General features: G+C 36.3%; 2 protein-coding genes across 2 annotated transcripts in view; one reads left to right on the plus strand and one right to left on the minus strand.

Moving 5' to 3' along the window:
* The window catches only part of LOC128209936 (autophagy-related protein 2 homolog B-like), an 84,519-nt gene that overhangs the window by 37,345 nt on the left and 22,002 nt on the right, over positions 1-25,172 (plus strand). Inside the window, exons 13-26 of the mRNA XM_052914209.1 lie at positions 11,182-11,295; positions 12,088-12,261; positions 13,588-13,691; positions 14,359-14,528; positions 17,915-18,192; positions 18,869-19,011; positions 19,378-19,529; positions 19,760-20,068; positions 20,548-20,633; positions 20,993-21,154; positions 21,768-21,848; positions 22,612-22,718; positions 23,751-23,843; positions 24,775-24,913. Of these exons, the coding sequence (XP_052770169.1) occupies positions 11,182-11,295; positions 12,088-12,261; positions 13,588-13,691; positions 14,359-14,528; positions 17,915-18,192; positions 18,869-19,011; positions 19,378-19,529; positions 19,760-20,068; positions 20,548-20,633; positions 20,993-21,154; positions 21,768-21,848; positions 22,612-22,718; positions 23,751-23,843; positions 24,775-24,913 (2,112 nt within the window). The remainder of the gene's footprint in view (positions 1-11,181; positions 11,296-12,087; positions 12,262-13,587; positions 13,692-14,358; positions 14,529-17,914; positions 18,193-18,868; positions 19,012-19,377; positions 19,530-19,759; positions 20,069-20,547; positions 20,634-20,992; positions 21,155-21,767; positions 21,849-22,611; positions 22,719-23,750; positions 23,844-24,774; positions 24,914-25,172) is intronic.
* LOC128209937 (uncharacterized) lies at positions 933-5,706 on the minus strand. The gene is made up of 2 exons (XM_052914210.1): positions 5,550-5,706; positions 933-4,059 (listed from the first exon to the last, which is right to left on the minus strand). The coding sequence occupies exons 1-2, from the start codon at positions 5,552-5,554 to the stop codon at positions 1,074-1,076; spliced, it is 2,991 nt and encodes a 996-aa protein (XP_052770170.1). The 5' UTR covers positions 5,555-5,706; the 3' UTR covers positions 933-1,073.

Consider the following 25,172-nt stretch of genomic DNA (forward strand, 5'->3'; position numbering starts at 1 on the left):
CAAGAATTGGCTCATTTCAAGACAAAAAATGGAAAAAAATCTGTAAATCTGTGAGAGTGCAGTATTAAACACCATTTGAATAAATTCTTTTTTTTCCATTAGAAAAATTAATGTCTTTGCATTGAAAACCATATATATCATTCGTCAGTGGTAATTAATCTAAACAAAAAAAAGAAGACATTACTAAGAAAAAAGGATGCATCCAAAATATTGCGAAATATGATTTTTGAAATATTAAACAGGTTATGTTCAGATTTACCAAGAAAACGCTATCCCTTTTCCGCCCTCATTTAGTTACATGTATGTGTTTTTTTGACGTCAAAGCCCAACTTTTCCAAACTTTTTAATTTTCTCATAACAGTTTTAAGCTTAGCTCACTACTTGTTTTTCTATTATTTGTGATATATTTACTTCTTTAAGATTTTTTTATACTTTGAATATGGATAATCTTAATTACAATTAATCATTTTTTGTTTATCAAAATCATATTTGAGTATGTATTTTAACCATTTTTTATTTATCTAAATCAAATTGAAATAAGCTACTTAAGCCTGTTAACCTTAAGAAGTTTTGATAAATTCGGGCCAGTAATAATATTGGGTCATTCTACACAGTCTTAGAAAGATGGCAAATGCAAAAATTGATCAAGCTTGTTCTTCTTATTCAGCACCAGAAATAAATTGAAAAGGACGATATAAATGTCAGAACACATTTAATTCTGAGAACAAATATAGATTTTGGATGATGTTGGTGACTGTGAAAAAGCTTTCGCGAAACTCAAAAACTGTTGAAGATATTCAAATGAAACTTGGTACATATGTTGCCAGAGAAACTTTTTTATCACGACCTAACACTTGCTTAAATAATTGGCAAGTAATTCCCCCTCCCCGCACTCCCCCTCCAACACACACACATTTTAAGGACACCACACCGAACATTAATGGTTTATTATATATATCAGTTATTTAACACATTATTTATCAAGAACTTCATCAGTAGTAGAGACTTAAATACTATAATAATGTCAGTACATCACAGAATGTTATCAATAACAATAAAGCAAATGTTCAAATTCAATTTTGGTTGTCCTTTGACACTGTGGAAATATTTTCATTTGTCTTTTCATTCCTCTTCTTCTTGCCCTTCTTTTGTTGCATTGTATTGCTTCTCCTCTTGTCTTTAGCAGGTACAGTTTTGCCTTGTTCAGCTGGCGTGGCAGGCAAGGGACGAGAGTTTCTGTCTGATTTCCCATCCAGTCTGGACGGAGCTGAATGGCGCTCAGCTAGATCTGTTTTGAACAGTATTTCCTCACTGTTGCTGAAGCATACACCTTCATCTATCTGTGGAGTTTCTTCATCTGATTCTTCTTGTGTTTCTGTTTCTGCCACATACTCCTCGTCATCATTTTCGTACGGGTTTTTCCGCCGGAATCTCATCCGCTGGCAAGAGTTCATTGTATTGTAGGGACTGTCATCCTGCAGGCTTTCAAACCCAAACTGGCGCTGCAGGTTCCTTGGACTCCGACTTCCTGCAAGGTAATGGGCAAGCTGGGCAGGGTTTATCTCTGTGTAGTCATTTTGTGCAGGGTAAGGAAAATTTGCCATGTCCTCTCGCGAACCACACACATGGGGCTGTTGTCTTACCGGAGATGTGAGAGCAAGAAGCTCAGTCATCCTCTTGGCCTTGTATCTGTACTTGATCACCGCACAGACACCAACAGCTATCAAAACAATGATAGCTACTGATGCGATGATTGCACCAATCATTATCTGCCTGCTCTTCCCTAGTTCATCATTATCGATGTTTCCGTTTTGACCTGAAGATTTATTGGCGTCATCTTCAGTTTTTATTGTGCGGCAATCTCGAAGCTTTGCATTTTCAGCCTGGTTAACTTCCCCTGTTACACAAACAGTGTAGAATGTCCCAGAACGCAGCTTGTGTATTACATGCAGGGTCACATCTCTGTGTATATTTACCTCGTTGGTCTGGTGAACATCTGATGGTACGAAATACTCCAGCTTGTATCCAGTGATGCCAGACATACTCCTGACACTCCAGTAAACTGTAATTGAGTTGGGCGAAGTGTTAGGGATAGAAAGTTTCAATTGGTTGTCTACTGGACCAATGGTAGTTGGACTTGCAGTGGTTGGTTTTCCAGTTTCTGAACAGGAAACAGGGGTCAGATTTTCACATTTGAGGTCGTTTAATGGAACTTGGTAGAGAACTTTGTTAGCTAAATGAGCTGGGCTAGCACACATGACTTCTTCCCTGTAAATGTTGTCAAAATTGACTTCTTTATTCAAGTGTTGATGAAGCCAAACAAGTCGGCAATCACAATGCAGTGGATTCGCTCTTAAATTTATTACCTGTAGCTTGGTGAAATTCTGGAAAATGCACTCACTTAGGGTGTCAAGGTTATTTACTGATATATCTATTTCACTCAGAGAGTCTTCCAGACCCTTGAAGGTTTTGAGCTTCAGAGATTTAATGCTGTTTTCTCGAATGTCAAGCTTGTTCAGATCTTTGTTGTTTTCGAAAGCAAGTTCAGGAATATCAGTGAGGCCAGTTTTCTGTAACAGTACTTCTTTTATGGTGGTCAAGGTTTTCAGTGTGTTCCAAAATTGAGAAACAGCAAGTGGAGTATTGTCAAGATTTAAAAAGTAAATCTTCTCTTGTGAACCAGAGAAAGAATTTGGTGAAACTGTCAATGCTTTGCTTCCACTTTCAAAGTGGAACTGATTGTCAAGCTTCAGTTCAAAGCTTTCCCCAACTGCTGCAAAGGAATTATCCTGGATTGTTTCGATATTGTTATAACTTAGGTCCAATGACGTGAGACTTTGTAAGCCATACAGAAGACTGCCTGATACGGTGGTTATTCCAACTCCAGTCATGTACAAGTATCTCAGAATGGGCATGTTTTGAAACACTGAGCCTGGCATGGTTCGCAATCCATTGTTGTAGGACAGAATGAGGGTTTCCAGGTTCGGCCACTGTTGACTGGAGAGAGCCTCAAGAGAGCTCGAAGTGAAGCTATTTGTGCCTAGGTTAAGTTTATTCAGACTTCTTGATACTTGAAGAAAGCAGTCTCGATTGATTAAATTGATATTGTTATACGACAGATCGAGGTCCCGCAGGTTAGTAAGCCTCTCAAAGCTGCGACCTAACAATGTAGGAATATCATTGTGACGTATGTATAAGGTTCGCAAACTTGTTAGAAATTGCAAGGATGCGAGTGGAATTTCTTGAATATACACATTTCGTAGTTCTAAGTGCTGCAATTTTGGTAAAACACCGTCAGATGCAGAGACATTTACTTGGAGCTTGTTAATGTCGCTAAACTCCAGTGCTTCCAATCGAGGGAAAAAACTCAGATAGTTGAGGCCAACGGGCGTTTGTTGTGTAAAATGTTTCAGTGCTAGTCTTCTCAGGTATCGCAGTTTTATTATACTACTAAATGGTATCGATAATAAGTCGTTTCCTGAAATCAGCAGTTCCTCCAGCAGTTCTTCAACTCCTTTAAATGCATCTATATCAATGTTCTGGATTTTGTTTTCAAGGAGGTCAATACGATTTACTTTCAAGTTTGCAAAACTGTTATTTGGAACTGACTTTATGAGGTTCCATTGCAAGTCAATTGCAAAATATACGGTATTTAACAGTTTGAACTTAGGGATTTCCTGTAGTTTCTGCGATTTGCAGTCTATTTTCGGTCTGTTGATTGTCAGGTCCATCGTGCATGAGCACTTATCGATGGCGGCACACTCGCTTGATGCTAAAAGTAATGGTGGTCTGTATTGGTGGTATGGGCCTGTTGTGCTCTGAAATATTCCTCGCTCTAATCGTTTATGTCCTAGTAACATGGGGTTATGTCTTAGTAACATGGGGCTATGTCTTAGTAACATGTGGTTATGTCCGAGTAACATGGTAGAAATTCTTTTTTGCGTCAGCATGTTGTCCCTGATATCGTTCCCATGTTTCGTTGCCAGGTGGTGACTGGCAATCTGTCGTCCATTTACAACAACAGCCAGGAACAGCAGGAGTGTGACAATGTTAGGAGATCTGAAAAAAATAAATATGGTTACATACAAAATACCATCATCATTTCGCCCCCTTAGTGCAGAAAGGTGCCAACTTACATTTTTACCAAAATGCCTTTTTGGCATATTTTATTACAGTTACATTATATCTACGTGTGACGTAAAAATATAAATTTTATACCTATAAATTATACAAGAACAAGAAAGTACCAGGTGATAATCCATGAAAATATTAATGGAAAAAGGCTCCATCATATCATATGGCACCTTTTTAAACGGAACAATATGTTTGTGGAATGATAAAAATGTTGCGAATATAAAGGTACCATATGTCATATGCTACCCTTTTCCCAGTATAATTTCAAGAAATACTAAATAATTGCACCATAACACAAAATTAATTAAATATGCATATGCATAATTTATGATGATAGTCATGTCACACCTTTTGGGTATATAAAACTACACAATCATGAAAGATTTTATTTACAACATATTTATTTTCTACGAATTAAAACATTTTAATGGGATTATCTCAAAAACATAAAAACATTCACGTGGTACCTTATTGCATTAACATAGTGGAAATTATGTTCACTAAATTAAATTAAAAAAGAGGAAATAATACCATTATGGTCGTCAACTCAGGTCAAACCTTTCAATTACATGGCTTTACCAAAATAAAAAATCATTTTTTGTCAAACAATCAGGGTAATCGAGACATTCAAAATTTTAAAGGTGCACAATATACAGTGATGCTAAAAATTATCTTCTTTTTTTAAAATTTAAATGCATTATCATGTTTAACTCATTTGATTTTAAAGTGACACTCTTATTCAAAATCAATACATACACATGTATAACACACATCAATTTTGACTGATAAACCTATAACTACTTACTAAATAATGCATTTATGGAAAATATCAATTACTGATAACAAGATTGTAACCGTGTATTTTATAGCAGAAAGCGCAAAAATATTAAATGATTGGTGAATGCTAAAATATTTTCTGTTGTCTACTACAGTCTCATAAGGTAGAAATATTGTGTTTTATGTTCATTTTTTTTTCAAATCAAACTTGGTTTCCTTCATAAGAACCATTGTTTTCGACATTTATTTATCCCTTTTGGAATATTGCAACAATATTAATGGTGGTAAATCTTATTTGGGAGTAAGAGTGCATCTTTAATGATGAAAAAAAAAAACGGAATTATTTTATAGGTACAGATAAAAAATAAAAGTGATATTATGGCACTTTATTAATAGGGTAATATGTGATCACATAGCTATTTATTAAAAACAACATTTATTGAGGCTAATATTTTTTTAGCTGTACCTAAATCAAATGCTTTTTTTGTTTTTATCTTAAAGTCAAATGAGTTAAACATGATGAATTACAAAAAAAAACAAGGAAAAAAATAAATTCTTACATGAACTTATTTTGTGTGCCTTTGATATACTTCATCTTAGAGTAAAAGAGATTGATAATAAATAAATAAATAACTTACCTCATTTTCTAACTAGCTGTATCAAACAGTTGAAATGTTCTGATTTAAATTATTCGCAGTTGTTTGCATCTGAGGAAATCACGAAAAATTTAAAACAAATCTTGAGCGGAGGACTGTCAATATCTTCAGCAATCATAAGTTATATGTACTTAATATCGTTTGAGTTCAGGATTTACCAGTTTCCTGCTAAGTGTATAATGATGATATCAATAATAGCAACAACAAATAGAATGTTACAATCACTTCAAACGTGATATTTATATATAGGATTGTATGACTATCATAAGTATCAAAACATGTTTTTCATAGAAATATTCCTACAACAAGACCTGGTATTTTCTATGAGGATGAGTTAGTTTCTAAATGGTCAGCACAACGCCTAGAAGAGCCAATACCAAGAAGTAGTTTTGATTAACAGGACATATCAATTTTTGTCAATTTATATCTATGCAGTATAGGTTTTGTCAATTTATGTCTATGCAGTATAGGTTTTGTCAATTTATGTCTATGCAGTATTGGTTTCGTCAATTTATGTCTATGCAGTATAGGTTTCATCAGTTTATATCTATGCAGTATAGGTTTTGTCCATTTATGCCTATGCAGTATAGGTTTCATCAGTTTATATCTATGCAGTATAGGTTTTGTCCATTTATGCCTATGCAGTATAGGTTTCATCAGTTTATATCTATGCAGTATAGGTTTTGTCCATTTATGCCTATGCAGTATAGGTTTCTTCAGTTTATATCTATGCAGTATAGGTTTTGTCCATTTATGCCTATGCAGTATAGGTTTCATCAGTTTATATCTATGCAGTATAGGTTTTGTCCATTTATGCCTATGCAGTATAGGTTTCATCAGTTTATATCTATGCAGTATAGGTTTTGTCCATTTATGCCTATGCAGTATAGGTTTCATCAGTTTATATCTATGCAGTATAGGTTTTGTCCATTTATGCCTATGCAGTATAGGTTTCGTCGATTTATATCTATGCAGTATAGGTTTTGTCCATTTATGCCTATGCAGTATAGGTTTCATCAATTTATATCTATGCAGTATAGGTTTTGTCCATTTATGTCTATGCAGTATAGGTTTCATCAGTTTATATCTATGCAGTATAGGTTTTGTCCATTTATGCCTATGCAGTATATGTTTCTTCAATTTATGCCTATGCAGTATAGGTTTTGTCCATTTATGCCTATGCAGTATAGGTTTCGTCGATTTATATCTATGCAGTATATGTTTCTTCAATTTATATCTATGCAGTTTAAGTTTCGTCAATTAATATCTATGCAGTATAGCTTTCGTCAATTTATATCTATGCAGTATATGTTTCGTCAAATTATATCTACGCAGTATAGCTTTGTAAGTGTACACTGGCTAGTGAGGCATTCAAAATGATCTGTTGTTATTTATTACGTAATATGAATTCTGCAAGTGACTCATTATCATGAAACATGTTTTCCAGTATTCCACTCCTCTGATGTCACATCAAGTATTATTGCGCACATTGTTAAAAATGACCTCATGTTACAAAATAATGGGCTGATTGTTTAGAACTTTGTTAAAATTAATAACATTGTTAAAGGCATGGTTGTCAACTTAAAAGGTGAAATAGTTTATGATGCGCCCATATATTTAGATTAACGATTACAGGATAAACAGGTGTCTCCGATCTTGTTCAAAATACTGCAGATCACAAGTGTAGACATAAAACTTCCAGAGCTATTTGAAAGTTAACAACAATGATGTTAACAACATTGTTAACCTTAACAACTCTGAAAATCAGCCCATTATGTCATTTAAATGCAATACATTGTGGCCTATAAGTAATTTAAACCAATAATGTATATAATCAATGTGTCATTAGTTTTGCATTTTGATCCTGAAGATTTTATTCTACTCTCATGGATTTTTGCAGAAATTTTGATTTCCAAAATCCACTTGAGTGGAATACTATCGCATAGATTCGTATCAGTGAAGTACAACTCAAATAAGGGAAGTATACCACCAATTATTGAAGTATTAGTGAAGTATAACCCTTGTTCCAGTTATTGAAGTATTAGTGAAATATAACAGTAGTTATTGAAGTATTAGTAAAGTAAACCATTGAAATATTAGTGAAGTATGACTCAAGTTATTGAAGTATAAGTGAAGTATGGCACAACACCAGTTATTGAAGTATTAGTGAAGTATGACACCAGTAATTGAAGTATTAGTGAAGTATGACACAAGTTATTGAAGTATGACACCAGTAATTGAAGTATTAGTGAAGTATGACACCAGTTATTAAAGTATGACACCAGTAATCGAAGTATTAGTGAAGTATGACACCAGTAATTGAAGTATTAGTGAAGTATGACACCAGTAATTGAAGTATTAGTGAAGTATGACACCAGTTATTGAAGTATGACACCAGTAATTGAAGTATTAGTGAAGTATGACACCAGTAATTGAAGTATTAATGAAGTATGACACCAGTAGTTGAAGTATTAGTGAAGTATGACACCAGTAATTGAAGTATTAGTGAAGTATGACACCAGTAATTGAAGTATTAGTGAAGTATGACACCAGTTATTGAAGTATTAGTGAAGTATGACACCAGTTATTGAAGTATGACACCAGTAATTGAAGTATTAGTGAAGTATGACACCAGTAATTGAAGTATTAGTGAAGTATGACACCAGTAATTGAAGTATTAGTGAAGTATGACACCAGTTATTGAAGTATGACACCATTAATTGAAGTATTAGTGAAGTATGACACCAGTAATTGAAGTATTAATGAAGTATGACACCAGTAGTTGAAGTATTAGTGAAGTATGACACCAGTAATTGAAGTATTAGTGAAGTATGACACCAGTAATTTAAGTATTAGTGAAGTATGACACCAGTTATTGAAGTATTAGTGAAGTATGACACCAGTTATTGAAGTATTAGTGAAGTATGACACCAGTAATTGAAGTATTAGTGAAGTATGACACCAGTAATTGAAGTATTAGTGAAGTATGACACCAGTAATTGAAGTATTAGTGAAGTATGACACCAGTTATTGAAGTATTGGTGAAGAATGACACCAGTTATTGAAGTATTAGTGAAGTATGACACCAGTAATTGAAGTATTAGTGAAGTATGACACCAGTAATTGAAGTATTAGTGAAGTATGACACCAGTTATTGAAGTATTGGTGAAGTATGACACCAGATATTGAAGTATAAGTGATGTATGATACAGTTTTCAAAGTATGAGTGAAGTGACACCATTTTTTTGAATTTTAGTGACAAAAAAATACCCTGGAAATAAAAATCTATATGGTGATGCCAGTTTGTGCCATTTAAGGAGCTTGCTCATAATTTGGCACCAAAAAGTTTTCTCGAAATGCATCTGAAAAGACTTATATTTTAATTACTCTTTGATAACGAAATTGTAGATGAAAATACAAAATAAACAACCTGGTTGTCGTGGGGAGCAAACCCTTGCCGGCACAGTCAATGAAATAACATAAAACTGATACCATAATATACACTGCCCTATAAGGACTCAGAGAACATAGTATGGATAATTTAACCTTTATTGAATACATTGGTAGCATCAAGTGATAATGTCAATCAACCAATCATGCTACAGCCTTTTTGCTGAATCACATTTCTAACTCAAAATCATGGACTTCAAAGACAATATTTGAGCATATATCATCATTTGTTGAAGGTTTCCAGCCGTCAGTATCTTAGTTTTAAGACTCTTTATGATTTGCGACACTTTATTTTGTAAGAACTTATTTTTTCCGTAAAAAGTGCAATTTACAAACCATGAAATAGTCCCTTTAATATTCATACCATCCACTTAAAGATATTATTCTCATACATTTAAGAGGTACATCATTTATAGCCATATAATCCATTACATGCACACACTTATGCCCTTGTAACACTTAGTATCATTGGTGATGAATATTTAAATTTCAATTGCATTTGTGAACACTTAAACTCTATGAAAATGGACGGATTTGTTACAGTTCCTTCTTTCTCATAAAGAAGTGAAACATTTGTTTCATTTCCAAAAATATTTTTTTACCAAAATTTGAAGAAATCATGCTCAAATGCATCCTGGAAGTTATATGATCCTTTCTTAGAGCAAATCACTTTATAGCACATAATTATTATTAATATTATCAACAGCTAACGGATACGGACATACTTGTAAAAGATAGGAATCGCGCACTGAAACTTAAATACATATAATATGAATAAACAAATGAAAGCCTTATGCAGCATTTATGAAAAAAAACAACAACATTACTCATATTTACCAGTCAGGCATTCATGAAGTCCAAAATTCCATTAGTGTTTGGTTTGACTGGCTGTGACTCGATATAATATTAAGGAAAAACCCATTGCATCTGTATCATTGTAATGTTTATTTACTCTGCTCATCAAAAATTCCAAGTATGTTAATATTGCTAGGATTAAGGGTCTGTCCGAAGTCTTCCTTCCTATGCCAATACGTAATTTTGACAAGATTTTGATCCAAAATTGTTTTGTCAGTTTTTGGTCCTACATGTATATGACTCTTAAACTCTATTTGCCTAAGTCGGTATTCACTATGAACTCACAAAAATTTGTCAGAAATTATGTCTGGTGACAGTGACTGCATTGTCCCAGTTTTATATGTTCACGCTCTTCTTAGTAAATTCTGAAACAAGAATCATAGATGTGCTATTTTTAGACAAAAAATATGAGTGGGAAAAAAACCCAAACCTCATATGAGATGTATTTGCTTCACTGATGGTGTAATGGACCAATGAGAAACTGTCTATTTATAGGTCATGTAATTACATGACATATGGTGAAGTTAAGTTCATGCTTAGCCATCTTAAGGTTATAGGGTATGAACATATTTTGATATAGGAATTTCCATGATACAATTCAGTATTTGTAGAACAGTACACCAGAGTTATGTCATGCTAATGTGAATTGTTCTTAAAAAAAGAAGGGAAATAACCTTCTTGCATAGAGGTCAAGTCTTTTAAGTCACAAAACTGGTGGTGGATTGTACAAACATTTGATAAGTTTTCCACTATAAATCTATTGGCTAGATTTCACATTAAAATTATTTGATTGGTTAATTGTAATCATAGGTTATACAGTCGAACCTCGTTCGCTTGAACTCCCAGGGACCGGTGAAAATACCTCGAACCTCAGAAAATTCGAGCCAAGCGGGAAAGATTACCTTCAGTATAAAGAAATTTGACCTTTCATCTAGTTCGAGCCAACGAGGAGTTTGAGCCGAACTTGTTTGAGTCAACGTGTTTTGGCTGTATATTACCCAATCAATAACCATTTTGGATAACTTAACCAAACCAAAGAAATTACCAGTTTTATATTATATAAATATCAAATGCCATCGTGGGCGATAGCATATATTTTTTAACCTGAGAACGTTTATGTCAACCGAGACTCGATCTATATGAAATTCCATGTGTCTATTTTTAGACCCATGCCAAGGTAACGTATCACCTTGAAAAGCGTCGTCTCCGGGTAACACTAAGGATTGGCTAATGCCATATATATGAAAATTCAACATGGACAGGTCACATGAGGTATAATAAAACTAACTATCTTCTCTGGCCTTTACAGATCCTGGTGTTCAAGAGGGATAGTGCGGAAGCAGGGAGGGGCGGCATGTATAGCAGCATGCACAGCGGGGTGCCATGTGTCAGCCTGAACATTACCACTCACTCCAGTAACAAGGTAGGTCACACTACACTAGTAGGTCACATTACACTAGTGACAAGGTCTGTCACAATACACTATAGACAAGGTAGGTCACATTACACTAGTTAGTCACATTACAATAGTGACAAGGTAACAATACACTAGTGACTAGGTAGGTTACATTACTCTAGTAGGTCACATTACACTAATGGCAAGGTAGGTCATATTGCACTAGTCGGTCACATTACACAAGTAACAGGGTCGGTCACATTATACTAGGGACAAGATAGGTCACATTACACTAGTTAGTGGCATAACACTAGTGACAAGGTATCAATACACTAGTGACTTGGTAGGTCACGTTACTCTAGTAGGTCACCTTGCACTAGTGGCAAGGTAGGTCATATTGCACTAGTAGGTCATACTACACTAGTGACAATGTAGGTCAAAATACGCTAGCTACTTGCAGGGGCGAATCCAGGTTTCGCCGTTAAAGGGGAGTACCGTAGGGAGGTACCCTTTTTACTTGCGCCCCTCTCTCAGAAACATAATTTTTTTGGTTTAAAGTTTTGGCAGAGGGATTTGGGTTTCCCCAATGAAAATTTTAACAATTTCTAGTCCGAAAAAGGTGCATTTTGGACTCATTCTTTAAGAAGACATACAAAGGTGTACTGTAGGGAGTATTTGGATTTTTAAAAAGGTTATGATACAGAAATTTTCTAATGATTGATGGTATATTAATGTAGATGTAAATGTATATATGTATGGAAGACACACTGTGGAAATATACATATACATATCAATGTTAATCTGATGGAATTTTAACAGAGGAACTCCCGTGTGGGTAGTCTACCACAGATGGACGTACGCCTGGAGCTTGGAGAGTTGGAAATGGAGTTAGATGTTACCCTCGTGGACCGCATACATGGACTGCTGAACCCTGACACTGGCCCAACCCCCAGCCACATGAAACCTGGCATGTCAATGTACCACACTGTTGGGGTTAGTGTTACCATATCTTATAATCTATCCAGGCCAGGGGCAGTATTCAATAAGCAACTTAGATTGAACTTAAGCTTAAGATTAGAAACGCAGTGTTTTGATTGGCTGGTTATTTAGCTGACCAATAGGCTGAATGAATCACTGAGGCATGTCTTAGGGTATGGATAAGATCATTATTGAATATTGGCCCTGTATTCATAAAACATTTAAAATCATATCCTTATTTGACAAAATGCATTAAGATTTGGTTTTCTTCTATCTCTATTAAAAAAAGATGTATGAACAGTTTTCAGTATGAGATGCACAAGTTCCATGATCATAATTGCGTCACACTTCACAAACCCCAATGTCATTTCTTTGTTGAAAAATGTATTTTAGAATCAAACTAATGATTCATTTGTTCATTGAGAAGTAAAAGCAATCCAAATAAAGCTACTCTTAGGGCCTCTGAGCTGTAAAAGTGAGTGGATGGGAAAACACAGCTAATACATGAGGATTGCTGAACCTTTTATAACAACATGTGATTCTGATTGAAGCCATTTTTTACTTTAAGTATCTAACTGGTTACTTGATATTATTTTGATAATTTTTAAAAGTCTTTATTTTCCTTTATGACACATTTGTATGTTTATAATTTATATGCACCCAAAGAAGGACAAATATAAATTGCACTGTCTGTCCATTTTTTCATGTCCGGGCTTTAACTGTGTCATGCAAAGAGGGATTTTAAAATTACTTGGCACAAATTTGTGTTTGGTGCATAATGATGACGTGTCACACTCAAGTCCCTTTCCCAAAGGTCAAGGTCACTCTTACAGGTTTATCATTATAAAATGCTGCATATATGCATATACAGTACGGTTAGTTGTGTCCTGGCTTTAACTTTGTCAAGGACCGAGAAATTAACAAAATAAATGGAAACATGTGTTTGGTACATAAAAATGACATGACCTCAAAGTTCAGTGTCACACTTGGTGTTTTATCATTATTGAATGCTGCATATATGCACAAAGAGTATAGGTGGTCGTGTTCAGGTTGGAACTTTGTCATGCAGAGAGGGATTGTTTGGTACATATAGACAACCTGTTGCATGCAAGAGCCATGACCGCACCTAAAAGTTCAAGGTCACACTTGGTGGTTTATTATTATGGGATGCTGCATTTATGCTTTAAATAATACCAAAATTAAACTGGGGGCACCATCCATCAAAATTTAACATTATAGCAAAGGGTAAGATAAAACGAAAGATTATTTATCCATTAGATACCTTAAATATTGAGAGGACATTAGAAGAATTTAAATGATTGTCAAATTTTTTTTTTCCAGCAACAGTTTTACAGTATAAGTGAGACCCTGAATGAAGGGACGTCAAGCACAGACCAGCATGTCATTGTGGAGGTTACCAGTCCATGTGCGGCTGTTAACGTCAGGTATAGCAGGGTTTTAGCCAACTTTTAATAAGTACAGGGTGCTGCAGATTATGAATACAATATGATTATGATATAATCATTTTCTATACATGGTTTTATAACGAACCTAAAATGATCTTTTGGTAGAAATACAAGTTCATATTTTAGGGAATATTGTGATATGAAACCTTTCTGACATTAGACAGTGTGTCTCACATTGAGTTTGGAGTTGTAAACATGAATTAATATTTATACACCTAACTAGACGTAATACAAAAAAGCATCTGTTTTGTCCGAGCAATATACTTTTATTGCTAGATTTTCATCCAACGTTTTTTTGAAATGGGGTGTGGAGTGACATTTTTTATTTTTTTATTTTTCTTAGATGACTGTTTCACCTTTTAATGTGTTCATGCTCTTTCTTATTGTATAAGGGACCATGTACATGTGTTTCTAGATGAACCACAAACATGATTTTACCAATTCTCCTTTTTTACATTGGAATGTTATACCTCGACGCAATAGGTATGAATAAAAACCATTCCCGGACATTAATAGGCCAATAGGCAAATACTAATACAGACCCTTGTTCAACATTTTTATTTGAGTCTATAAAGTTCAAGGGGGGGATGAAAAAAAGATGGGGCGGGCGGGATGTATAATCTTATAATTATTTTACCCATTATAGGTTCCCGATCCCTGACCTGCGCAAGGAGCCGCACGTGAACAAGTCCTGGTATAAGCGCACGCTGCGAGATGATGTACTCACCCTTAAACTAAAGGATGCCCTTGTACGGACCTCGTATGTGACGTCACAGGAGCTTGAGGAGATTCATGTGTCCTGCGGGGAAGTAGATGGTAAGTTTTCAGTTTGAGAGGGTTACAGTGGTCTAGTGGTATAGGTGTCTGTATCTCACCCAAGAGGTTGTGTGTTAGATCTTTACCAGGGTGAGAGTTGTCTTGTGGTATAGGTGACTGCCTCTCACCCAAGAGGTTGTGTGTTAGATCTTTACCAGGGTGAGGGTGGTCGAGTGGTATAGGTGACTGCCTCTCACCTAAAGAGGTTGTGTGTTAGATCTTTACCAGGGTGAGAGTTGTCTTGTGGTATAGGTGACTGCCTCTCACCCAAGAGGTTGTGTGTTAGATCTTTACCAGGGTGAGGGTGGTCGAGTGGTATAGGTGACTGCCTCTCACCTAAAGAGGTTGTGTGTTAGATCTTTACCAGGGTAAGAGTGGTCGAGTGGTATAGGTGACTGCCTCTCACCTAAAGAGGTTGTGTGTTAGATCTTTACCAGGGTGAGAGTGGTCGAGTGGTATAGGTGTCTGTAACTCACCCAAGAGGTTGTATGTTAGATCTTAACCAGGGTGAGAGTGATCTAGTGGTATAGGTGTCTGCCTCTCACCCAAGAGGTTGTGTGTTAGATCTTTACCAGGGTAAGAGTGGTCGAGTGGTATAGGTGTCTGTAACTCACCCAAAGAGGTTGTATGTTAGATCTTTACCAGGGTAAGAGTGGTCGAGTGGTATAGGTGTCTGTAACTCACCCAAAGAGGTTGTGTGTTAGATCTTTACCAGGGTGAGAGTGATCGAGTGGTATAGGTGTCTGTAACTCACCCTAGAGGTTGTGTGTTAGATCTTTACCAGGGTGAGAATTGTCGAGTGGTATAGGTGTCTGCCTCTCACCCTAGAGGTGTGTTAGATCTTTACCAGGGTGAGAGTGGTCTAGTGGTATAGGTGTCTGCCTCTCACCCTAGAGGTTGTGTGTTAGATCTTTACCAGGGTAAGAGTGGTCTAGTGGTATAGGTGTCTGTATCTCACCCTAGAGGTTGTGTGTTAGATCTTTACCAGGGTGAGAGTGGTCTAGTGGTATAGGTGTCTGTATCTCACCCTAGAGGTTGTGTGTTAGATCTTTACCAGGGTAAGAGTGGTCTAGTGGTATAGGTGTCTGTATCTCACCCTAGAGGTTGTGTGTTAGATCTTTACCAGGGTAAGAGTGGTCTAGTGGTATAGGTGTCTGTATCTCACCCTAGAGGTTGTGTGTTAGATCTTTACCAGGGTAAGAGTGGTCTAGTGGTATAGGTGTCTGTATCTCACCCTAGAGGTTGTGTATTAGATCTTTACCAGGGTAAGAGTGGTCTAGTGGTATAGGTGACTGCCTCTCACCTAAAGAGGTTGTGTGTTAGATCTTTACCAGGGTAAGAGTGGTCGAGTGGTATAGGTGACTGCCTCTCACCTAAAGAGGTTGTGTGTTAGATCTTTACCAGGGTGAGAGTGGTCGAGTGGTATAGGTGTCTGTAACTCACCCAAGAGGTTGTATGTTAGATCTTAACCAGGGTGAGAGTGATCTAGTGGTATAGGTGTCTGCCTCTCACCCAAGAGGTTGTGTGTTAGATCTTTACCAGGGTAAGAGTGGTCGAGTGGTATAGGTGTCTGTAACTCACCCAAAGAGGTTGTATGTTAGATCTTTACCAGGGTAAGAGTGGTCGAGTGGTATAGGTGTCTGTAACTCACCCAAAGAGGTTGTGTGTTAGATCTTTACCAGGGTGAGAGTGATCGAGTGGTATAGGTGTCTGTAACTCACCCTAGAGGTTGTGTGTTAGATCTTTACCAGGGTGAGAATTGTCGAGTGGTATAGGTGTCTGCCTCTCACCCTAGAGGTGTGTTAGATCTTTACCAGGGTGAGAGTGGTCTAGTGGTATAGGTGTCTGCCTCTCACCCTAGAGGTTGTGTGTTAGATCTTTACCAGGGTAAGAGTGGTCTAGTGGTATAGGTGTCTGTATCTCACCCTAGAGGTTGTGTGTTAGATCTTTACCAGGGTGAGAGTGGTCTAGTGGTATAGGTGTCTGTATCTCACCCTAGAGGTTGTGTGTTAGATCTTTACCAGGGTAAGAGTGGTCTAGTGGTATAGGTGTCTGTATCTCACCCTAGAGGTTGTGTGTTAGATCTTTACCAGGGTAAGAGTGGTCTAGTGGTATAGGTGTCTGTATCTCACCCTAGAGGTTGTGTGTTAGATCTTTACCAGGGTAAGAGTGGTCTAGTGGTATAGGTGTCTGTATCTCACCCTAGAGGTTGTGTATTAGATCTTTACCAGGGTAAGAGTGGTCTAGTGGTATAGGTGTCTGTATCTCACCCTAGAGGTTGTGTGTTAGATCTTTACCAGGGTAAGAGTGGTCTAGTGGTATAGGTGTCTGTATCTCACCCTAGAGGTTGTGTGTTAGATCTTTACCAGGGTGAGGGTGGTCTAGTGGTATAGGTGTCTGTATCTCACCCTAGAGGTTGTGTGTTAGATCTTTACCAGGGTAAGAGTGGTCTAGTTGTATAGGTGTCTGTAACTCACCCTAGAGGTGTGTGTTAGATCTTTACCAGGGTGAGAGTGGTCTAGTGGTATAGGTGTCTGTATCTCACCCTAGAGGTTGTGTATTAGATCTTTACCAGGGTAAGAGTGGTCTAGTGGTATAGGTGTCTGTATCTCACCCTAGAGGTTGTGTGTTAGATCTTTACCAGGGTAAGAGTGGTCTAGTGGTATAGGTGTCTGTATCTCACCCTAGAGGTTGTGTGTTAGATCTTTACCAGGGTAAGAGTGGTATAGTGGTATAGGTGTCTGTATCTCACCCTAGAGGTTGTGTGTTAGATCTTTACCAGGGTGAGAGTGGTCTAGTGGTATAGGTGTCTGTAACTCACCCTAGAGGTGTGTTAGATCTTTACCAGGGTGAGAGTGGGCGAGTGATATATTGCCCCTCACCAAAGAGGTTGTGGATTGAACCCCCACCAGGGGTACTTTTTCATGGCCTCTCAAAATGGACATCAGTTCTTGTTTTTACCCAGGATACAGACTCGATAATGATTCTATAAGTTATAAGCTTTGGTCACAATCATGCTAAATGAAAATTAGTAAAAACTCATTTCTCTTTTTCTTTATTGTTTGATAGAGTGTAGTTTTAGGATCTTCAATTCATACATGTTGTATTATACTCATTTTCAATGAATTAAATGAGTCACTGATAAATATTTTCATTTTCAAGGAATAAAAGTGAATGACTTATCATTTTCAAGGAATATAGTGAAGTACTGATCAAATATTTACATTTTTGATGCGATAACTTTAATTTTTTTGTTTACAAGATTTGATTTCATCAAGTGAATTCACATTGTAAAATTAACCAACTGTGGTTTAATGAGATTTTTCTGAAGAAGAGAAAATGTTCTTTAACTCAATCTTTGAGATTTGCATATGTATGAATTGCAGGTTATTTGAAATACCAGCCAAATGATGAAGGCATCCATTTTGCTCACGTGATGGGGGAGGGGGAGGGGTTTAACAACCCTATGGTGACGGTCCGCTTCTGTAACACCACGCATTCCGTGCTGAACGATGAAAACATGTACCCAGATGATACAACACCTGCAGATTCCCTGAACGGGGCGTGTGCATTTGCCAAAGCTGAGCCGTCTGCTTTCTCGTCAAAACGTAACATGCATGATACCACTCCGGGCACTGGGGCCACTTCTGATCGTACTGAACAGGTACATCAAACTCAAATACATGTATACTTAATGGGAAAACATTGATACCTTTTTACCATTGGCAGGAAATAAATGTTAAGACTGCTTTGACCTACATTCAGTCTGGTTGTTGAACTACATGTGAAAATAGGTTGAATACTGTTTAAAAAATAGAGCACTTGCAAAATCCTTCTTTAAGGCGTATATGTATGCTTTGGTTTCTTTTTGTGCACTGCGTCAACCAGGTATGTGTACATAGTACAAGTTTAGAATGACATATACAATTGCACAGGGAAAGTTTATGCAAGTATTAGAGAGCTTACACATTTGAAATGAAATTAAGCAAGGGTCTTACAAAATGAAGTGCAACTTTTACATCTACTTGAAGCCACAGGGCCTTTTTACCCTTCATTGTTGTAGGTGATACCTGGCTACTTCACAAAGGGCCAGACCCTGAAAATGGATGTTTTTATGGTTAAAAGCGTTACTTATGCTTAATGAAAATTTAAATTTTTGGCTGTTTTTCGAACAATTGGGATATATTCTATATTGAGTTAATTTATTTGACTTAATTGAAAGCATTTATGCTAAAATCAGCTGATTCTTAGACAAAACAAAAACCAATGTCAAAACTGTCAATTTGTGAGAGTGCAGCTTTAAAACTATACAATTTACATAAAATACATGTACATTTCAGATGGTGTTACCATCTGACCGTGAGGAAGTTCAGGAGTTCATAGAACGGTCCGTGAATAACACCCAGATGGAGGTGAAAATAAATCTGCCCAATGCCTGTCTTTTCATACCAGACAAACACTTCTTCGAGGTCTTGTATAACAGGTATGGATGATTAAAATGCATTTCCATCAGAAGCATACTTAAAGGGGCACTGTGAATAAAGTATCAGTTAGAACCATTCTTTTAATCTGTAGAACAGTACATGAGCAAAGATTTTCACCCATTATGAAGGTTGAGCAGTATTAAGAGTGCATGTAGTATAGAATTGTTAAAAATAAAATCAACTTTTATGCCTGATTAGGTTTAACTCATTTGTCTTTAACGATATTTTTTAGCTTTTGTTACTGGGGAAGTTGAGGCTACATAGCTATTTATTGAAAAGGCTAATCTTTCTTTAACTGTACACAACTTATATACTTAGTCATGCACATATACAAATCATGCACAATATTTGTATGATTGTTTCAGACTGAACAATGACATGTTGCTATGGGAGCCCAGTGCACCTGCCCCCGTCATGGTACCACATGACACATACTGTACCGCTGGCCGGCTAGACGTGTACAACCAGCTCCTCCATGTAGATCACTTTGAGATGGCAAAGTCTGGCTTACAGATGGGTGTGTGGGTGTTTCTTGCATAGCGTATGAAGTTTTAGTTGCCATCTGTGAATAGTTTTACACAAGTCTCAGCGCATTCCAGTTTGTAGTTAACAAGTAAAAGGTACCTGCCATAAGGCCAATTGTTCATTACTTTGTCAAAGCAACATTAGTAATTAATTCACCCCTTAATTAAATTATTTTTAAAATAATTTATTTAATAAGAAAACAGTGCTTCTCTTTTTCTACAGACTCTGATTCTGACAGCGACTCAGAGAGCATTAACCACTACAGCATCCATGACAGAGGGTTGTCACGGAAACCCAAATCCCCACGGCAACAACAAAGCAAACTGTGCATATCACTCAGCATTAAGCACGGGCGCCTCACGGGATACACAGGGTCACCAGGGTCAGACGGGAAGGCCAGAGAGGGGGTACATGGGGAAGTGTTGGTGCAGTTGTCAGATTTCCTGTTGTTCACGGTCTCAGCTCATAATGGGGATCCAGGACTTACGTTTCTCAATATACTGGGTAACAGGGTCGACATCTACCATAATGGTAAGTATTAGATAAATAACTCTATCATAACATGCGATTGGTTTATAACCCTATTATTGATTCAAATTCATTTTCTTTTTTCTGAAATCTGCTCTCAGATTAACTGTTTTGACAACTTTAAAAAAAAAAATTGTATTAGCAAGAGCCAACTGTTGAATGACAATAAGACTGCTGACAAAAGATCAGATCGCAGTTTTTCATATAAACATTAAAAAAATATGAGAAAATCAGGATCTGATCTATTTTCAACAGTCTTATATCATTGGTTGTCAAATATTAATGCAAAAATAAGCACATTCCAAGGCAAAAAAAAAAAAAAAAAAAAAAAAAAAAGCGGTCAATCTGTGGGAGTGCAGCTTGTATAAGAAAACAGTTTGAAATGATGTAATTTACAGTTGATTTATGGAAAAGCTTCAAATTTAAATCAGTTATGTGTTGTTCTTTGTGGCACAGATTTGTCAAGCTACACATGTTTCCAGGTAGTGTCTCAGAGTCTGGCAGGGGCCCTGATCCGCCTGTTGTTAACATCAGTGAGCTAGGAAAACCTGTGCCCGAACAGCTTCAGGTTACAGTCAACTATTATTTCTGTTTATACATTATATAATGTTTCATACAGAGGTGTTGATTTCAAAAACATGTCCTGTAGTATTTTAGTTCTCACATATTGTTGACAATTATTGCAAGCATAAAGAACCCACTTCAATCCGAAAAATGTTCATTCTTTACAGATATAAATATGAACCTACCGGTATATCATACACATTTTTTCTTACACTAAAATATAAATTAATGGCTTCATGTATCAATATTGATAGAAGAAATAAATTTCTTAGTTTGTCTTTTCTTATAACTCTCAAGTTTGAAACACTATAAGTATGATATGTTACTCATGCAGGTTTAGTAACATATAATTACCCCCCGCAGGCAAACAAGGTGATCTACCTGTCGGAGACCGGTGTGCTAGTGAATACCCGGGAGCCTGTGGGGTCAGGTCAGGGGTCACTGGACATGCTCAATGTGGCTCTACGCATTAAGCTGGATACACACACTACAAAACATGACCTCATCTCTGATGAGACGGTCAAGGTTGGTATTGGCTTACATACATGTGGAATATTGGCAACGCAATACTGGGTTCTACTAGTATGTAATCACCTGTAATGCTAGGCTCCATAAAAATGTGGGTTTAAATATATATCTGGTCATATCCTCCATTCCTACAGTATACTATATACCAAGCATTACCAATATATAATCACCTGACCTCATTTCACCAAATATTTTGAGTAACAGGTTTAAGTATAATATTTCAGTAAGCCAAACATGTTATATTATTTTTTTAATGATTACCTGAAAGGTTTCAAAACTTTTTTAAAGGTGAACATCAAATAATTTAAATCACTACAAAAAATATTGTTCTTAAAATGAACCAGTTATAAGGTACTTAAAATGTTATGAGGAATTGTGGCCTGTAATTATATTTTCAATAAGAGATAAATTTAGCCTTTGAGTTCAAAGGAACATGCATTTTTTCTACTTTCAAAGAAGCTTTGAAGTGCAGAAGAATAAACTTCAATTATAATGTTAGTACATTTACATGTTGTCATTGTCACTAGATAAGTTTTAAATTTTCCTTATTCAAAGTAAAAGCCCTATATGCTATAATTGAGGATGCATATGGATATTTGTAATCTTCCAGGAGTTCCAGGTGTCGGTGGGGTTGCGTGGGGCCACCATGAGACACAAGATGCTCCAGCCTTACCAGAGTATCTTCACACAGGTACATGGTGACACACTGGTGCTCTAGCAGCTGTTAGTTGTTGCTGCTTTATCAATTACTGAAAATATTTAGAAGTATTCACCACTATTCTGCTTGATCATGTAGCAGAAACTTACAAGAACTGCTGTCATAAAAACAATATTTAATAAGTTTGTGATTGAAAAGGTCCAATCGCAATTATTGTTAAAATTGAATAACGAAAGATGAACTTTTCTTATTTTGTTATTCCGATTTAATAAAAAAGAGCATGCAAGCCAACTTTGATGCAATACATACTTCTAAGCTTCTCTGACTCTTCTTTGTTCTTGTCGATTCTAAGATTGTTGCTCTGTGGAATACAACACACATTTGTGGCCAGCAGTGGTTTTAGTTGCGGGAGCGTTTACCTATTGTAAGCCAACTGATTTGTTTTTGTATCACTGCTGCAACCCAACACAAGCACTATAAGCAGGGAACCAAACATCAAATGATCGCCACAAACGCAATTACTGAACGCATGGCAGATGCCTGCCACGCTGCTTATTAAAATGTACATTAAATTTTTCAACAAAATCACCTTGAAAACTGGAAAGAGAAGCAAAAAAATTGTTTTATAAGACAGTCTCAGCCCAATGCATCTAATTCAAGCAGCCATTTTAACAGACTTATGTGTAGGTTTATATAGGGTCTTGTGTCATGACAAGACCATGGTGACCAGTCTCAATGTAAAAAGCTATTTAAGTCAATAAATCACAACTTCATACTAACAAGCTTTTTCCCCCAGTTGTTGCAGTTCCTTGACGTGAAGGATTACCCAATACTGGGATATGTGGATCCCAAGGTGCTAACCGAGCTTCATGTGCATTTATGGACCTGTGCAATAGACTATAGGTACGCATTTGTTTTGTACACTTGGTATAGACTATAGGTAAGCAATCATTTGTACACTTGGTATAGACTATAGGTAAGCAATCATTTGTACACTTGGTATAGACTATAGGTAAGCAATCATTTGTACACTTGGTATAGACTATAGGTAAGCAATCATTTGTACACTTGGTATAGACTATAGGTAAGCAATCATTTGTACGCTTGGTATAGACTATAGGTGAGCTAACATTTGGATATTTGGTATAGACTCTAAGTGAGCTGACATTTGGATATTTGGTTTATATTATCGGTAAGCTAACATTTGGATATTTGGTATATTCTATAGGTAAGCTAACATTTGGATATTTGGTTTAGACTATATGTAATCTAACATTTGAATATTTGGTATAGACTATAGATAAGCTAACATTTGGATATTTGGTATAGACTATAGATAAGCTAACATTTGGATATTTGGTATAGACTATAGATTTGCTAACATTTGGATATTTGGTATAGATTATAGATAAGCTAACATTTGGATATTTGGTATAGACTATAGATTAGCTAACATTTGGATATTTGGTATAGACTATAGATAAGCTAACATTTGGATATTTGGTATAGACTATAGATTAGCTAACATTTGGATATTTGGTATAGACATAGATTAGCTAACATTTGGATATTTGCTATTGACTATAGGTAAGCTAATATTTGGAAAAATGGTATAGACTATAGGTAAACCATCATTTGTACCTTTGGTATAGACTATAGGTGAGCTAACATTTGTGCTTTTATGGTGCTGTGCAATAGACGTTAGGTACGCACTCATTTGTACATTAGGTATAGACTATAGGTGAGCTAACATTTGTACATGTAGGAACATGTGCAATAAACTATAGGTTAGCTTTTATTTGTAGATTTCATGTAGACAATAGATAAGCAATCATTTTTACAGTTAAACTAATAACTGGTTCAAAATGATACCAACAAATCATTATACAAATCATTTTCATGTGTTTCATTACCATATTTTCACAACAATTTCAGACCTGAATATTTACCACTGCGATCTGTGATACTGGCTGAATCCTTCTCAATATCAAGCAACATTGTGGCGGAATCAGCCATCTCTCTGCTGAGGTATTTGTGAAAATAAGCTACTATTTTTAAAGTTTAATTTTAATAATGTTTTTCAGCCTTTGATATACATGTCTATGTATAGATAGGATATTAGATAAGTGTGCATTTAATACAGAATTTATGAAATAAGTTTTCAAAAAGTTATGAAAGCAAGGCTCGTCAATATTTTATGCCCCTGCAAAATGGGGAGTCATACATTTGCCCTTGTCTGTCCATGCGTGCGGCCGTCCGTGCGGCCGTCCGTGATTCTGTCCATGATTCTGTCTGATAATTTTGCATCTTGTGTCGCTCAAATCTCCGGAACTACATTACCTAGAGTCATGAAACATTAGGGGAAGGTAAATTGGCTGATGAAGTTGTGCATCTGGGGTTTTGTTCTCTGCTGCGCTTAGTAAAAGAGTTTTGGCCCTTGAATTAGCAAAAATTAGCATTTCTGGACGTGTGTTGATCAAACCTCAAAAACTATTTCACCTATAGTCATGAAACTTTGGGGAATGTTGTTCAGGCGATGAAGTTGTGGACCTGGGGTTTTGTTTCCTGCTGCACATAGTACAACCAGAGTAATGGCTCTTGAATTAGCAAAAATTGGCATTTTTGAACTATTGAACTTGTGCCATTCATAACTTCAGAATTATTAGTCATACTCTCATAAGATCTTTTAGGAAGGTATGTTATCAAGTTGTGGAACTCATAATTTTTAATTTTGATGCACATTTATAGACAATAGACAAAGAAATGACCATTGCTTTTGTGACAAATGCAGCATATGGGGGCATCCTATGGACACATTACTAGTGAACGATTATAATAAACAGGTTTATTTTTGTATGGATGACCATGAATGTGATATTTGTTTTATATCTTGAAATAATTTGATGATTTACAGCACTAAATACATAAGATGTTGCTATACAGTGCATATATTTCCCAGGTTTGTGCTGGAGGAAGGATCATTGTTTATCGGGAGTCATGTGCGGAAGTCTAATGTAGATCTTCGGCATGATTACGTCTGTGTGGCGGATATCAGTCGGCTGGAGATTTTGCTGCGGTCCAACACAGGAAACAATCCAGTGAGATATTTTAGCTTTACAGTTTCTTTCATGTGTGTTGTATGAATATTAACTTTTGCCTTTTTTGTAGAAAAAAACTTGACGTTCAAATTATATGACATGCATGGGGTTATGATGTCATCGTTTATTTCAATATTGTGCTCAGATTTAACCAATGATATATGATGTTTCAATTATCAGCTATTTGTTTATACAAATGTATAATGTCAATAACCTTTCATAGTTTTATGGCCTTCTTTGCAGAAGAGTGGGTACATTG

Source organism: Mya arenaria, chromosome 11, assembly GCF_026914265.1.
Source record: "Mya arenaria isolate MELC-2E11 chromosome 11, ASM2691426v1".
Classification (NCBI taxonomy): domain Eukaryota; kingdom Metazoa; phylum Mollusca; class Bivalvia; order Myida; family Myidae; genus Mya; species Mya arenaria.